The 16,172-nt window shown below is 39.9% G+C and overlaps 2 protein-coding genes across 3 annotated transcripts in view; one reads left to right on the forward strand and one right to left on the reverse strand.

Moving 5' to 3' along the window:
* The window catches only part of FBXW2 (F-box and WD repeat domain containing 2), a 24,671-nt gene extending 16,663 nt beyond the window's left edge, over positions 1–8,008 (reverse strand). For both annotated transcript variants that reach the window (XM_045082320.1, XM_004775635.3), the window contains exons 1-3: positions 7,913–8,008; positions 7,702–7,810; positions 2,621–3,130 (exon numbers count right to left, since the gene is read on the reverse strand). In XM_045082320.1, coding sequence (XP_044938255.1) covers positions 2,621–3,110 — 490 coding nt within the window. In that variant the 5' untranslated portion in view covers positions 3,111–3,130; positions 7,702–7,810; positions 7,913–8,008. The remainder of the gene's footprint in view (positions 1–2,620; positions 3,131–7,701; positions 7,811–7,912) is intronic.
* On the forward strand, positions 7,453–12,910 carry B3GALT9 (beta-1,3-galactosyltransferase 9). The gene is made up of 5 exons (XM_013047355.1): positions 7,453–7,485; positions 7,663–7,849; positions 7,911–8,096; positions 10,481–10,572; positions 11,807–12,910. The coding sequence occupies exons 1-5, from the start codon at positions 7,453–7,455 to the stop codon at positions 12,908–12,910; spliced, it is 1,602 nt and encodes a 533-aa protein (XP_012902809.1).
* The last annotated feature ends 3,262 nt before the right edge of the window (positions 12,911–16,172 follow it).

The raw sequence follows: 16,172 nt of genomic DNA on the forward strand, positions 1-16,172 counted from the left end.
TTGCACAGAAATCTAGATCTGGGACTCTAAGTATCAGATCTGATCACTCTAACCTTAAATCCCATATGGCAATAATTCACTACAGTGGAGCAGCTGCTACCCTCTCTAAAAGGGCAAGTGCTTGCTCTTTCATAGTCTAGATGGAGACTTCTACCTAATCAGGGTACCTTCCTAATCCCACTGTGCACATTCTCTGAGCAAGAACTGTCCTAATTCATCCATGTATACTTCACATTGTCTTTCACATGGAAGTCATTTTATATATACCTACTGAATGGCACAAAGCACAACAGGTTCCTTTCTTACCATTTTAGAACTAAGCAGAAGGGTAACTACCTAATTCACTCTGCTATGTTAATTTTTACTATCAGCCATCAATCTTTTTGGCAATACTATTTTATTGCTTGTTCAAGGGGCTAATCTAAAAATGTCAACTGTAAACTTATTGCCAAATTCAAAATTTCCCAATTCTACCACGGAGAAAACACGAGCTCTTCAGTAACAGCAGGGAACAAACACATGTATGATTGTGTAACAAATACTTCTCTCACTGGTTATGCTTCCAGGGATGCTATTAGAAAAATTAAACTAATGCTTTGGATTATTTTCAAAAGACAGAGCAGAATTTTCAATATGCAAACCTGATGAATTTAATCAGAATAAAAAATACAAACTATAGACCTACCTAGAAAACAACCTTAAAGTGCAGGGCTGGGTTCATAGTTATTGTAGATACTAACTTTCCAGGTAGTTAAAGAACTCAGTGAATGTTTCCCATTCACTTCTGCTTCAAATAACTAATGCAGCTTTACTACATTTCAAAAGTAAAGTTTGATGAGAGGTGTTGTTTTTTTTTTTAAAGCTCAATGTGGCTCTGAAAATGAGTCAACTCGCCAGTACTTACCTAAGTACAAATGAGCACAAATCTCAAAGGCAATACTGCATCTTAATCTTTAAAAACTACCTGCCATTGATTGATCCTAAGGCAAAAAGAACACAGAAAAGCTCTCACCCCAATGGGAAAGTACATCAAAGTATAAAAGAACAGATGATGCCTTTCCAATAATCTGACTTATAAGACAGGGAATAACAAGAGCACGAATAGCTTTTGGATGACAAACGAAACCATGAAATGCCTTAAATTTAATGTTTATTTTATAAAACTGGCAAGGTATCTAGCATTTCAGAGAATATATCACCACATGAGAAAATATATATGCTTGAGAAATCCTACATCTCAAAAATGTTAAAACTGAGTCTGGTGGAACTCTCAGAGAGAAGGAGGGTTATTTAAAACTTTGCTGTGGCCATGGCACCAATTTGATCTCTCTGGAAAGGACAGTAAGAGGAACTTTAAAATCATTCATATTCCTGGATCTGTGATTCTACTTTAAGGCTTCTGCCCCAAGGAAATAATTCAAGGGAAAAAAGTGCAAACAGAGATATTCATAAAAATAGAACCACCTAAATATGAATTAATGTTGAATTGGCCAAATAATGGTGACATATTTACACAAAGGAACAGTATATGCTATTTAAAAAGGCAAATATATACTTAGGTAAAACTCAAATGTCTATTAGAAATGATCTTGGGGAAAATAAATAAATAAAAGAAAAAATAAAAGAAACTATCTTGGGGGGTGCCTGGATAGCACAGTTGGTTAAGCATCTGACTCCTGAATTTTGGCTTTGGTTGTGATCTCAGGGCTGTGAGATTGAGCTCTGTGTCAGGCTCCATGCTCTGTGGAGTAAGCTTGAGATTCCCTCTCCCTCTTCCTGTATCCCTCCCTTTCTGCTCCCTGTCTCTCTCTCATAAATATTTAAAGAAGGAAAGAAATTATCTTGAATGAAGAAAGAACACCAAGTATCCCTAAATATTATACACAATGAAAGTGAACAGACATTGGGATCATTGATAAGAACTACCTGGAATCATTCTAGACACTGCCTAAGAGTTATCTACAATGCCTATCAAAATGTATTGCCTAAAACATATGCATTGATTATAAGTAGAAGCACACGCCCATCATAATTAAGATATACATAATTCCAAATTTTAATGATTATTTTGTTATATAGTTACTCAATTGCTTAGGGTTAAAATATCTAACTTCCATGTGTAAACTCGTCTAAGTCTTCTTAGAACCACAGGAATTTACAGCAAAAGAGAAATACTTCCCTTCCCATATTAAACAGACAGGGAAACAAACACACAAAGGTTAAGTAATTCTTCCAAGATGAGCTAATTACTTGCTAGATCTAGACACCAACTTTTCCATTGATTTTTCTCAAAAAATACTGCTGACAGAAAAAAAAAATTTAACCAATATGGAGAACTGTACATGGAAGGAAGAAGCACTGAAAAAAACAGTTACAGCTTCCTGATTCACATCACATTTAAAAGAATGTCTGGAGCTTTCTTCTCATACAATTTTATAAAAATGATTTGTTTTCTAGAGGGAAAGAGGAAAGGGTTAGGGATGGGGGAAGGGAGAATGCCACTACAGATATCTCATATAATTAATCTTGCCATTCTCAAGCCTAAGGAGTAATTTTTTTCTGGTTCTAAAATTATAACCTATGAAATACAAAGCAACAAAACAGTTCCGAGGTCTCTTACCTGTACAGAGAAGTCCATCTTTATAGTAAAGTGCATACACTCTGGCACTGTGTCCAATTAATGATGAGGTCTCAAAGGCTTCATGGTCCTCCAGTTGCTTCATTCTCAAAATAGCCTTCAAATAAACCTTCTTCCAGTGCAAAGCGTCCTGAACAGAATCATCTATCTGCCAGCCCAAATTTTTACACGCAGTCTGCCACACCTCTGTACAGGCACTTATCACCTTATTCCACTGTTTAGAGACGAGGCAGCATGTGAGTAAAGTCTGAGGATCGAGCCATTTTAACAAATAAAAACTGAGCTCCAGGGGAAGGAGTTTGAGGAAGTCCCGCTTGAGGAGAGTCTCCAGGTTATTGGAGAGATGCCTGAGCTGGACTGCCCCACTCAGACTAATCAGGTGATCCAGAGTTTCATTTTTCTGCAAGTCCGTCAGAGAAAGAAATGTAACAGAAATGTTATCAAGCCATGTCTCAAAGTCCTTTCTCTCCATAAGGTTATGGAAAAATTTACCTGTGGCACATCAAAATATTGTATTAGTTCTGCTCAAAAAGACTGTTCAAGCAAGACTGCTAACAAATGAAAATTAGTGTAAAAAACTTGGCATTACAACTTTATGCTTAGTTACCACATTACAACTTTACAGTAAACATATTCCATCTGAAAATCTTCCATGCACACAGAGGAAAATACATACTGAGAAAACATACTTTAATAAATCATGATCTCTGAAACACAAGTCAGTGAGACTTATGTAGGTGTATGTGACTTGCTCCTTTTGAAGTCTAGCACATGCTACATGCATCTTCACAGTAAAAGATTTACAAAATGTTCATTATAAAATAGCTTTTTCTACGTAATATACTTCTCCCCACCCCACCACTCATCAAAACCTTCATAACACTGTTTACTTAATACACTCTATTTGGGTACTAAAATCACAAAAACAACCAGAAGGCAAGTCTCCTGAGCAGTAACTGGACATTTATCATGCTAGGCACAGCCTGACCTGTTACCAAAATCACAAAACCAACTACTGGGTTTTCGATAGATGTTCAGACAAAAAGGTTTAGGGAAGAAACATAAGCAGATGTCTTAAGTTACAGGTATTCTGGCTCAGGTATTCTGGTTCTTCTACTTCTTTTATGGCACCGCCTGTTAGAACATGAATTACTAAAGGCCTTACATGGCCTTACCTAGTTTTTATAAGCCTCATATGAGCTGGTGACAACCCCTAACCATGTGCCACACACATGAGCAGTGAGGGTCAAGGAAGCCTCACAAATAAGTCAAATTAGTAATCCCGAAGCTTCGAAAACACCAAGAAAACAAGAAGCATCATCTCTACTTTGCAGGGGAGGAAGTTAAAAGTCAGAGAAGGTAAGTGATTTGCCTACAGTCAACAGAGCTATTAAAATAGCATCAGAACAACCCGGAGGTCAGTGCTCTCACCATCCGTACTCTTCCAACCACACCAAGCTGTCTCTCTCTGATGACAGCCACAACCAGGAGAATCACAACCTGGTTATAAAATCTGGAGGCACTATGACTATCTGCTTATAGCACCTTCTCCTTTAGGAGAATGACAAATTGCTCCAGGACTAAATGGAACAGAAAAAAACCTTACAAATAGACAGCATTACATACTGTCAAGGTGTCAATCCACTTTTGACAAAAGGGACTAAACTAATGAAAAGAAAACAAAAAATAAACCAAACCCATAAAAACATCTTTCCCAAGGTTGGCTATATGTTGATAGATGTTGGTGCTGAATGATCAGTACACAGAGGTTTTTTTGTTCTTTTTATTATTATATGTTTAAACATTTCCATAATTTAAAAAAAAACCTTCCTTCTATCTGATCATTTATTCTCCAACCAGATTGTCATACTAATTTTAAAAATTTATATCCAAATTAATGTGGAAGAGGAAAATAAATTCCTTCCCATATATGTCATCTAAGTCAAGTCTACGTCAAAAGCCAGATCTCATCTTCCAACTCTGTTCATGTAGGTCAGTAAAAATCATTTTCATTAATTTTCCAATATCAAATTTGGCAAGAATGTTATTGGACACTAAAGAGTAAAAGCAACCAAACCTTCCAATCATATTATCTCCTATCGAACAGTTTGATTTTGGGAACAGTGAATGAACTTTAAAATAATACTCCAGAATCCTCAGGGCTTGGGCTAGGCAGGACTTTTTAGTTCATGGATTTACTAGGCAGCCAAAAAATAATCAGTTCACCAAAAGTTTTATCAACAAAACAAGCTAACAAGCTTCCTCTTCCTGAATCTAAACAACATTCTATCTATAACATTTCTGGAAATTTTTTACTTTAAAAAAACCACTCATAGCAAGTCAAAACAATCCTTTTCTGTGGACACTCACAAAATGTCACAAAATCTAATTAATTAATACTGGCCAATTAAAAACATGTAACAAAACATCTACCCAGGAATAAGTGCAGAGGACTTCCTCTCTCACACCTACATACACACAGAAGTATCCACACATCCATCACAGAAATGCTTATTTCTGCTTATAAGAAGCTGAATTACTATTTAAATGACTACAAGGCAAATTTATAATACCCATGAAAATGTTATCAGGTTTCCACCATTGACAAAAACTAAGACATCCTACAGAATGCCAAATTAATGTAGTCATGACACCACAGATTATGGGACAAACTTTCCAATGAGCACCTTTAAAAAACTCAGCCATGTCTGAGATTCAGATATTCTCTTAACCCCTAATAATTTTTTCCCCAACTCTGCACTATTACAAAACAAAACCCACCAGTTTTTACTTTTCAAACAAAAAAAAATCAACTGACTTTGGAGGGAACTTTCTTAAGGTCACAGGTCTAAAATGAACCCTTTTGGAGAGCCTCTAGGAATATCATGTACTCCTGGCAGCACAAGGCCCAAACAGGACAACTTCAGGAAGAAGGATTTCAACTCAACAGGAGCTTTCCAATAATGTAAGGGCTGTCTCCAGAACCCAATGCAATTCCCATTGCTGGGAAAGTCAAAGACAGTGGAAACAGAGGCAGAATGAGGTAAATGAAAATGCCCTGGAGTCAGTCAAATCTTTTACGGATTCAGCCACTTCCTATGGGATTATGGGCAACTCTGAGACCAACTACTAAAACTTCAGTCATCTGTAAAATGGAAGCTATCACTCACTTTGAGAGTTATGAAAATCAGAAACAGGGGCCAGAACAGCTTTAACACACAGTCTGAAGTAACTCACATGGTATTTTTCATAGTTTTATCGCTATGAATACCTGCCAGGAAAGCTGGCAGTAGCCCTAAGGCTGGAAAACATAGGGCCACCAACATCCCTTTCGACCCTATGACCCTAATCATAAAATTTCCCTTAAAATGGCTTAAAATATATGGAGGAAAAATTCGAGAGCTTAAACTTACTGAGATTTAGTTTTATAATTAAGGGCAGTTATTGACTTGAGGCTAGAATTTCCCACTAGGTGCATTTTTGTCTCTACCCACACTTCATTGTGTCTTGCCCTCCCCTGCCCCCACTTCAGATTAAACATTAAACCTGCCCTTCTGCCCTCAATACTAACAATCACTAAGGCTCCGAAATGGGTGGCGTGATGAAGACACCTAAACTGGAAGGTGGGAGGTCTAGGTTTGATCTCTAGTTCTGCCATTAGCTCCCTATTGTTCCCTTAGGCAACTCTCATATTTGTACTGATTTAAAAGACTCAAGTACTACTCATAGACATTACCTCATTGGATTATCAGAACTTCATGGAAAGTATCAGTACTACTGCCCTTAACGAATAAAATGAGGAAATTTATGGCCTAAGAAGTGGAGTGACTTCCCCAGGGTCCCATAAGAAGCACCTTAACATCTTTCTCAGCCCCCACCCCCTCGAAACAAAACAAAACTATACCCCTAGGTTTTATTGGAGACAGCCATTCTAGATAAAACACCCCATATGTGTTCTCCTTGTCTCCACCAGGACCTGGCCTAGTTAAGAATGAAAGCAAGACATCTGTTGTTGGAGAGGAGGATTCATCTTCCCTGTTTTCTTATCAAGCACTATCAGCAGTTACAGTACAGAGGTTCTGAACACATGTTATTTATAAACATACACATGCCCGGTATCTTTTGAATATCAAGAAGCTGGTAACCCTGGTTGCCTCCCGGGAAAACTGGAGAGCTAAGGAATTGGAGCGAGGAGCCCTTTCTTGAATTTAAAACCATGTGAATATACTATTTACTTTAAAATCGCCTTTAGGGGCGCCTAGGGGGCTCAGTGGGCTAAAGGCTCTGCCTTCGGCTCGGGTCATGATCCCGGGGTCCTCGGATCGAGCCCCGCATCAGGCAGTCTGCTCAGCGGGGAGCCTGCTTCCTCCTCCTCTCTCTCTCTCTCTCTCTCTCTCGGCCTGCCTCTCTGCCTACTTGTGATCTGTCTGTCAAATAAATAAATAAAATCTTTTTTAAAAAATAAGATAAAACCGCCTTTAGCTCTAAGATAAATAAAAACAGCTCGGAAAGAAACAGTGTGTTAAATACAGGCTCTGCAGCTCCACCTGTTGCTGAGTGACCCTGGGGAAATCACTTCACCCATCTCAAGTTCAGTCTCCTCACTTGTAAAATGCAACCACGCACAGCATTCCGTACAAGGGTTTTTGTGAGGATTAAGTCGGATAACGCACGTAAAGCGTTTAGCGCAGTACCCGACACACTGTAAGCTTCCAGGAAATGCCAGTTACCATTATTATTCAGCATTAATATTGTTATCTGTATCTCAAGCGGCACCCCACATACACACCTGTTTCCATCGCAAACCCACAACTATGGCGCAGTCCCTCACATTAATACAGCGCTTTGTACTTCAGAAACCACCTCGCCACACTTGATCATCTTTCAAAGTCATGGTAGCATCATTGTTTACTCATTTCGCGGCTAAGGAAACTGAGCAACTAACAGGCAGTAACTCCGAGACTCAATTTTCCCATCTTTAAAATCAACTCCAGATCCCTTCAACCCGCCTTCGTCGTTCCCAGGTCCCCCGCTTCCAGAGTCGTGTTCCGCGCAGCACTGACCTGAGCGAGCGCCCCGGGGCCCAGGACCTCGCGCCGGGCTCACACCGACTAGGCGCGCTCGGGCCGCCAGAGCCTCGCAGCGGCCGGGTCCGCTCCGCAGCCATGGCGCCTGCAGAGAAAGAAAGACAAACGGCCCGAGGCGCGGCTGGTCAGCAGAGGCGCGGGCGCCTGAGAACCCCCTCCTCGGCCTGACCCCGCCTCACATACAGACCTGGACCAGCGGCCGCCGCTCGGGGTCTGCAACCTCACAGGGGAGCGGCTTCCGGTGCTGCCTGCGTCATCTCCGCGCGTCCCTCCGCCCGCGGCGCCCAGCGGACGCGGGTGCACTTCCGGCCCCGGCCTCCGGGGGAAGCGGGCTGGCCCGGGAGAGCGCGGAGGGAGGGGGAGCGTGCGCAGTACAGCTTAGGCTTGTGGACCGTCGTCCTAAACTTATTTTTTGCTGTGTATCGGGGATGTGTCTCATCCGACCTGACCTGGCCCTGTGTGGCCCTTTTTCTTATCCTTTCTTTACGGAGGAGAGGCAGGACAATTTCAGATACGTGTCCGAAGTCAAACAGCCCATTGAGTCACCGGTTATTTCCCAAACACGGTTCTGGGAGATAGGGTTAATGAGCGAAAAGCACAAAAATACGGAACCCCTGGGATTTACGTCCTAGCGAGGGAGGCAGACAGATAAATAACTAAGCAAGGCATGTGCAAGTCTTAGCAAGTGCCAAGGAGAAAAATTAAGCAAGTTAAGGGAATCGGTGAGCGAAAGAACAGTCAGGTGATCTAGGTTCGAATCCCAGTTCTTACACTCATGCTGTGCCTATGGCCTACTTATTTAACCTCTCTGCATTTATTTCCTTCTTCTGCAGAGTAGTTTAGTACCTTCCTCATGCCATCCTTCTGAGGACTGAAAGTTGAAGCATAAATCTTTAAGCTTGAACTGTGCTTCCGATGTCCCCAGCAGTATCCTAAATCAATTTGTGTCACCGCTCTCAATTCCCACAGCAGCCCTACACCGCAGTTACTATTATTAGCTCCGTTTTTAGAGATGGGGAAACCGAGGTCAAAGGCATCTTGCCTAAAGTCTTAGTAACTGGCTTCATAGGATTTCAAGCCCCCTTCAGAACATAAATTCTCCTGGTCTCTCTGTAAAGGTTCATAAACTACATACACATACTCCTATCTTATACCAGCACCATCTGATAAGATTTTCAGCAATGATATTCTAATTTGCATCGTCTGATAGGGCAGCCACTAGCCCCTTCTGACCATTAAACACTTGAAAATGCCTGATATGACTGAGGAAATACAATTTTAATAGATTTAAATTTAAATAGCCACATGTGGCGAATGGCTACCCTGTTGAACAGACTGGTCCAATAGATATATCACATTATATAGACAATAAGACAGTCACATATTCAGTTAGTGGTAGAGAATAGCCAAGACTCCAAGCATCCTGGGTTCATCTAGTGTACCTAAAACAAGGGAAGTAAAAATTTGACTATGTGAGGTAGAAGTCACTATGATGGCTTGAAAGTCAGGTCTCAAGAGAGCAAAAGGGAGTCTCTGTAGCCAAAGAGTGACTGATGACATTCTAAGAAAATTTAAGAAGAAATGCACACAAAGATCAGATAACCTCTATGAAAGGGAAGGCAGTGCCAAGGAAATTAAGAAAACCAAGCACCCCTATGTGCCTCAACCCAGTGAAGTAAGAGTTTGATGAATCAAACTGAAAATCCCAGATGGAGCTGCCTGGAGATAGTGTTGTTAGACCTTCCCATGGACAAAGAAACCAAACTGTCTAAAAAACAGAAAGAAAGAAAGAAAGAAACCAAACTAAGTTGAAGCCAAGAGGAGATCTGGGAACAAAATTTATAGCTGAGAACTGAAAGTTGCAAAACAGGATTTGTATTTAATTAAATACAAGACCTATTTAATTGCTAAACTTAGAACTTATAAACAATTTCTTTTCACTTGCATTTTTTTTAGGTTATATTTTCCCACTTTGTAAAACAAATTTCCAAGATTGCATGACAGTGGTTGAGAAAGCATAGTCAGCTTTGAATGTAATAAGATTTTCCTAGCCAAACAATAAAAAAAAAAAATGCTGTGAGTGGCAGGCAGGAAGATCAGCATGAGAAAAAACAAAGATGAAATATAGCCCTGCCTAAAAACAGAATGCTCAATACAACTGCTTATGTGACAAGAACATGAAAATATGCTGAATGTTGTTTCTTTTCTTCAGCTTTCTGGTAGGAGCAGTGTTTGGAATAATTCCTACACATTCATGCCCTAGGAAAATGGCAAACATTAAACAAATCTCACCATATGATGTTTCTTCAGAAGAAAAGTAGGCACCCATTAGGGATGACTATTCCTTGATGTTTTTAGTCTACGTCTTGCACGTGCATATACTAGGGAGCAGGAACTATTCCAATTGTTTAGTTTCTTGAAAACACTCCAAAACAGACTGTACGACATTTCTCCTTGTGTGATGATGTGTGGAGGGGTGATGTAGGTGAACTGCTCTTTCAACTCCCACACTTACTTCACCAGGAATTCAGCATAAAGGCAAGGAGTTCGTTTCAAGAGGTACACAAGGTTGGGAGCATTTGAACAGGTTTGTGTTCTCTGTTTTTTGTTCTGGATTCACTCTAGCTGTAACATAATCTTCACTTGCTTTCCTATGCAGCCAGCAGGTATTCTGGGACAAAAGCTCAAGTTGATTAGGAAGAAACTTTATCCTCAAAGTCTTGGGCACCAAGCACTTTACTTCAATTGCTGTTAGACTGGAATGATGCTGAGCCACATTCGGGCATCATTTGGCATCTGGACTCAATAATTTCCAAAGCCCTGAAATTGCTTACAGACAACATGCAGGTAAGCTTCTTAAATCTTTGAAGCATTTGATGTCTATTAAAATAGGCTTGAGGAAAGTGAAGTTTCTTCTCTTTTTAAATCATTAGCAATTGAGCAAATGGAAAGGAGTTCAGATGATAATTGCAGGGGTTCGTTTTGTTTTGTTCCTTTCCAATTCAGTGGACATGGAGAAGGAAGAGAGTCAGGATTCTCAGGGGTTAAGAGTGAGCTTTGGAATTTTGCAGACTTGAATTCAAATCATGACATTACTCTTTGTACTTACCCATTGAGTGTTCTTTGGCAAGTTATGAAACCTGGATGCTTAATTTTGAAGATAACCTATCTGAAAGCATTACCAGGGCTAATTAAGGCATATAAAGTGCTTAGCACAGTGCCTGGAACACTGCAAGTGCTCAGTAAGAGGTTACTTTTATTATGAGAAGCTTTGTCAATTGAAGCTCCAGTAGAAATTTAATTCCTTGAATTTTCCCTTGCTTTATTATGTTACAATACTGTATTTACCCTTCCAGAAGGAAAGTTTCCATCTTCTTCAATGATGTGGAGTAAACTTGGCATAGGTCCACCCTAGATCTCCAAAGGGGTGCTATGCAGATAGCGGGAATTTGTCCATATTGATAGATGTGTCGGATGGATTAGGGGACATTGCCAAAACAGACAATGTCAGAATTCAGTATTGGATTAAACTGGAAAACCATACTGGAAGGATATAAATGTTTTATAGTAGCCATTGTTCACTGGGCAACAAAAGCAACTACTTCATGGAAAATTAGCCCTTGACCTTTGTAATTAGAGAAGAAACCGATCCAAGTGTTTCACTTCCTGAGAGAACATCATATATTTTCCTATAGGTTTTTAGCACAATGATGCCACTTGCTACTTTATATCATGTGTCTGTGTCTGATTCTTCTTTGCTTCTCCAGCGACCGACACAATGCCTTGCATTTAGTAAGTAGGCTTTCATCCAAACGAGGAAGAAAATAACCAATTAACATTTTATTCAGTTTCTATCTCATACCAAACACTGAACTCTGCAGAAATGAAGAAGAAAGAGGCATGATATCACCTGTCCAAGGAGCCATGATATAGTGGGAGAGGCTTAGAGCAAAAATAAGTCAGAAACCCTTAAAATAGTGTACTTCTAAGTGCTGTGAGGAGTACTTATAACATTCAGTGGGGGCAAAAACAAGAATGGAGATGAAGTTTGAATGAACATGTTTTTTTTTTTCTTATTTAGGTGACATTCTGCAGACTTCGGACTCACCAGTGGTGTTTCATTCTATTTAATGTTATCTTATTTCATGCCTTGCTTTTTGGGGCTGATTTTGTGGAAGAATACTTTTTGCGTGCTTTGCCTTATGTAGATATGAAAGTTCTTGAAACAAAGGATAAGGCAAGAAAATTGAACGTGGAACCCCTAAGAAGTAACCTTTCCAAGCATTATATCCTAAGCCAGTCGGAGGTGTGTAAAGGGAAGAATATATTTTTACTCTCTCTTATCTTCAGTAGCCCAGAAAATGGAACAAGGCGGGACCTCATCAGGAAAACCTGGGGTAATGTGACCAGTGTCCAAGGGTACCACATTCTCACACTGTTTGCTTTAGGAATGCCTGTTTTGGTAACTACCCAGCAAGAGATAGACAAAGAGTCCCATAAGAATAATGATATAATTGAAGGAATCTTCTTGGACACTTCTGAGAACCAAACCCTGAAGATCATCACAATGATGCAATGGGCTGTGACTTTTTGCCCTAATGCCCTATTCATTCTCAAGGTTGATGAAGAGATGTTTGTCAATCTTCCAAGTTTGGTAGACTATCTTCTCAATCTGAAAGAACACCTTGAGGATATCTATGTGGGAAAAGTTATCCATCAGGATACACCCAACAGAGACCCCAGTAGTCAAGAATTTGTCCCTTTTAGCAAATACCCAGAAAAGTACTACCCAGATTACTGCAGTGGTGAAACCTTTATTATGTCCCAAGATGTGGCTCGGATGATGTATGTGGTTTTCAACGAAGTACCCATAATGGTTCCTGCTGATGTGTTTGTAGGGATTTGTGCCAAGTCCATTGGCCTTATACCCATCCACAGTTCAAGGTTTTCTGGGAAAAAGCACATCAGATACAACAGATGTTGCTATAAGTTCATTTTTACATCCTTGGAAACTACAGATGCTGAAATACCCCTGGCATGGGAGGAAATTAGCAGTGGGAAAGAATGCACCCTGTTTGAGACTTACTACGGACTCATTTCCTGCAAACTTCTGACATACCTTGACAGCTTTAAACGTTTTCACATGAATACCGTAAAAAACTATGACATGTATTCTGGTGATTAGGAGGGATTTTTGTGGGTTTTTCTTTTTTTGGCGTTTTCTTATAAATGTGTTCTTCGTAAATTAACTCATACCTTGCTATAAAAAGCGTCCCTCCTTCCTTGTGTTTCTGTAGTTTCTCTTAGCAAGTTTCAAAATGTTATTAGTGCTGTGATGTAGTACATCATACTGAGATTTTATTTTATGGTATTTAAGTTGATAGAGTATGATTCTTTTCAAAATAAAACCTTTTGGGGTGCTTGGGTGGCACAGTCACTTAAGCGTCGGACTCTTGTTTTTGGCTCAGGTCATGATCAAAGGGTTGTGACATCGAGCCCCACATGACGCTCTGCGCTTGGCATGGAGTCTGCCTAAGACTCTTTTTCCCTCTCCTTCTACCCCTCCCTGCTGCTTCTCTCTCTCTCTAAAAGAAGAAGAAGAAGAAGAAGAAGAAGAAGAAGAAGAAGAAGGAGAGGGAGAGGGAGAGGGAGAGGGAGAGGGAGAGGGAGAGGGAGAGGGAGAGGGAGAGGGAGAGGGAGAGGGAGAGGGAGAAGGAGAAGAAGAAGAAGAAGTAAATCTTAAAAAAAAACAACTTTTATCCAGAAATGAGAGAACATTAATTATAACCAGAAGTCTTGTTTCTCTTTACAGTTAAGTGTATTTGTCAAAATCATATTCTGTGGAACTCTCGTGACTCACCAACAGAAAGGGTAACTGATTTTTGAGAATGCTCAGAATTGAAAGAGAACACTAAGGAATGTGTTGAACAAAATTTTCATCTTGGATGTAAGCAAGAAACATTTTGGTAACCGGGTGGTGGAATGACACTTAATTTAAAAGCATAATCACCTAGTATATGTTAACTTAAACCATACCAAAGACTTGGATCTCTCTTGGTAAAGCACTTTTCATCAAGTCCTAGTTAGACACTGTGTTACAGATGGGAGGCAACAAATTCACATTTTGTGTTATGTGTATACTCTTCATTAGTTTCCTAGGAATGCCCTAAGAAAGTACCACAAATTGGGTGAATTAAGAGAACAGAACGGTATTTGCTCAAAGTTCTGGTGGCTAGATGTCTGAAATCAAGGTGTTGGCAGGACCCTGCTCTCTCTAAAGCCTATAGAAGGGAAAATCCTTGTCTTTTCTAGCTTCTGGTGGTGGACAGCCATACTTAGCATTCTTTGGCTTGCAGAGAGATCACTTTAATCTCTGTTTCCATCTTCTCACATGGCCTTCTCCTGTGTGTCTGTGACTTCACAATCTTCCCTCTGTGCTGTGTCCTAATTTCCCTGTTCTAAGGACACCAGTCATTGGACTGGCACCCAAATGACCCCATTGTACTTTGATGACACCAGCAAAACTATTTCAAAATAAGGTCACATTAGGAATCAGGGGTTATGATTTCAACATTATCTTGTTGGGGGGACACAATTCAACTTACAACACACTTTCTGATTTCTCTTGTATAAAGACCAGGTCCTAGATCAATAGCTCCCATCCCGGGGTTCTTGGGATTTTAGGTGTCCCCAAAGTAACACACTTTGAAAATCCCTGCCATTACACTTCTTAGATCGTATTTTTTGACAAATGACTTCAGTTTATGTATAAAATCAGACTTGTGGACTAAATGAGATCTGTCAATCATTTAGCATTGGATTTGGCCCATGGTAAGTGTCCAATAAGAGGAAGAGGCAGCATTTAAAAACGTATGTATGCTCTGAGTTAAATAGCTTAGATTCAAATCTTGGCTCCATTTATTTGCTCTGTGATCTTGTGCACGTTCCTTAATTTTGCTGTGCCTTGGCCTCATGCGTAAACAGGGAAATAACAGTATTTTATTCCTGGGAGAGGAAGGACAGCAACATGAGTTAATAGATGAAAGGCTATTTGTTTATTTATTGGGGTGGGAGAGAAGCAGAGGGAGAAGGACAAGCAGACTCTTCGCTGAACCAAGAGCCTGACGTGGGGCTCAGTTTTACTGAGATCACGACCTGAGCTGAAATCAAGAGTTGGATGCTTAACCGACTGAGCCACCTAGATGCCCCTGAAAAGCTTTTAGAACAATGCTTCACAAACATTTGTTTGCTGATATCTTCAAAATATAATCAAGTAACACATCTGAGTAGCCACCAGGAAGCCAGGTTAACATTCTAGCTCTGAAGTGTGCAATCTGTCAGAAATAGTAGTCACTGTTAGTAATAATGGTAAAGAATTTTGTAATTTTTCCCTTTTAAGTTCCAGGTTTTGGTCATATTGCCTTGCAGTTCCTCCAAATGTTTCTTGTTTTCATATCTGGACCTCTGTTTTCCCTGCTGCTCTCTGTTGTTTTCCACTTGACTCTATCCTACTGGTTCTTCAAGATTCAGGTGTTTCCTTCTCTGGAAATCCTTCCTTCAAGTCTAGGGTAGATGTTTCCTGTTTTTCTCTCTTATTGTACTTACTATACACTAATGTTCTATATCTATTTCTAACAGAATTTGTTTCTTTTTTCTTCCACTATTCGTGGCTTGCTACCTGTGTGATTTTGAGATGACCTACTTAATTTTTCTGAGCCTGGGTTTCTTCGTCAGTGAAATAACAGATGTAAAAATGTCAACACGATGAATTTAGCACTTAGGACAATGTCTAACGCTTTTCCCAATGCCAAGCACACAATGAGCAGTCAATAGTGTTTATTGATTAAATGCAAAATAAAATAATTTGCAAATTTTATTTAATCGTTGAAAAAAAGTCACAGGTGCAAAATCAGAATAAGTTTATAGGTCACACATAGGAGAGAGGGCAACTCTCTGAACTTGGACATTAAATGACTAAAATCAACATCATGAATGAGATTAAACAAAAGTCAACTTAGAGATAGAATGTTTCTCAGGCTAGGAAAGACTTGGCTATAGCCTAGCTAGTGGTATTAGCTGTAGAGAAACAATGAGCATGGAAACAAACAAATCACCCACAGAGGGATATCAGAGATGATAGAAATGAGATGATTAATCTGGGACAAGGGAATTCCGGGCACCTGTGAACCACTTTGTTAGATTTGGAATGGTTTATCAACATCACTATGGCTTAAAAGAGATCTACCTGATTCTGAATCACACTCTTGATAAAACACTCATGCCAAAACCTCTGACTGGTGATTGGTGTGCAGTGTACTTTTCCAGTTAGAAAGCAGCGCAATGGAAATAGGTGGGAACATTTTTTTTCTCTTTGTCAATGAAAAGTGCATCCTTTGTTAATCAGTGAGATGGCATCCTGGTTTTTGTATAGTGCCCTGCTATCAGAC

This window comes from Mustela putorius, unplaced genomic scaffold (genome assembly GCF_011764305.1).
Source record: "Mustela putorius furo isolate JIRA1106 unplaced genomic scaffold, ASM1176430v1.1 tig00000596_pilon_pilon_pilon, whole genome shotgun sequence".
Taxonomy (NCBI): domain Eukaryota; kingdom Metazoa; phylum Chordata; class Mammalia; order Carnivora; family Mustelidae; genus Mustela; species Mustela putorius.

Bases quoted from the DNA above. Each gene is read 5' to 3' on its own strand.
- B3GALT9 (XM_013047355.1), top strand. From the start codon at position 7,453: ATGGCGCAGTCCCTCACATTAATACAGCGCTTT. The intron at 7,486-7,662 runs GTACTTCAGAAA...CGTCGTTCCCAG, and splicing joins TCACATTAATACAGCGCTTT to GTCCCCCGCTTCCAGAGTCG. The intron at 10,573-11,806 runs GTAAGCTTCTTA...TTTCTTATTTAG, and splicing joins TGCTTACAGACAACATGCAG to GTGACATTCTGCAGACTTCG.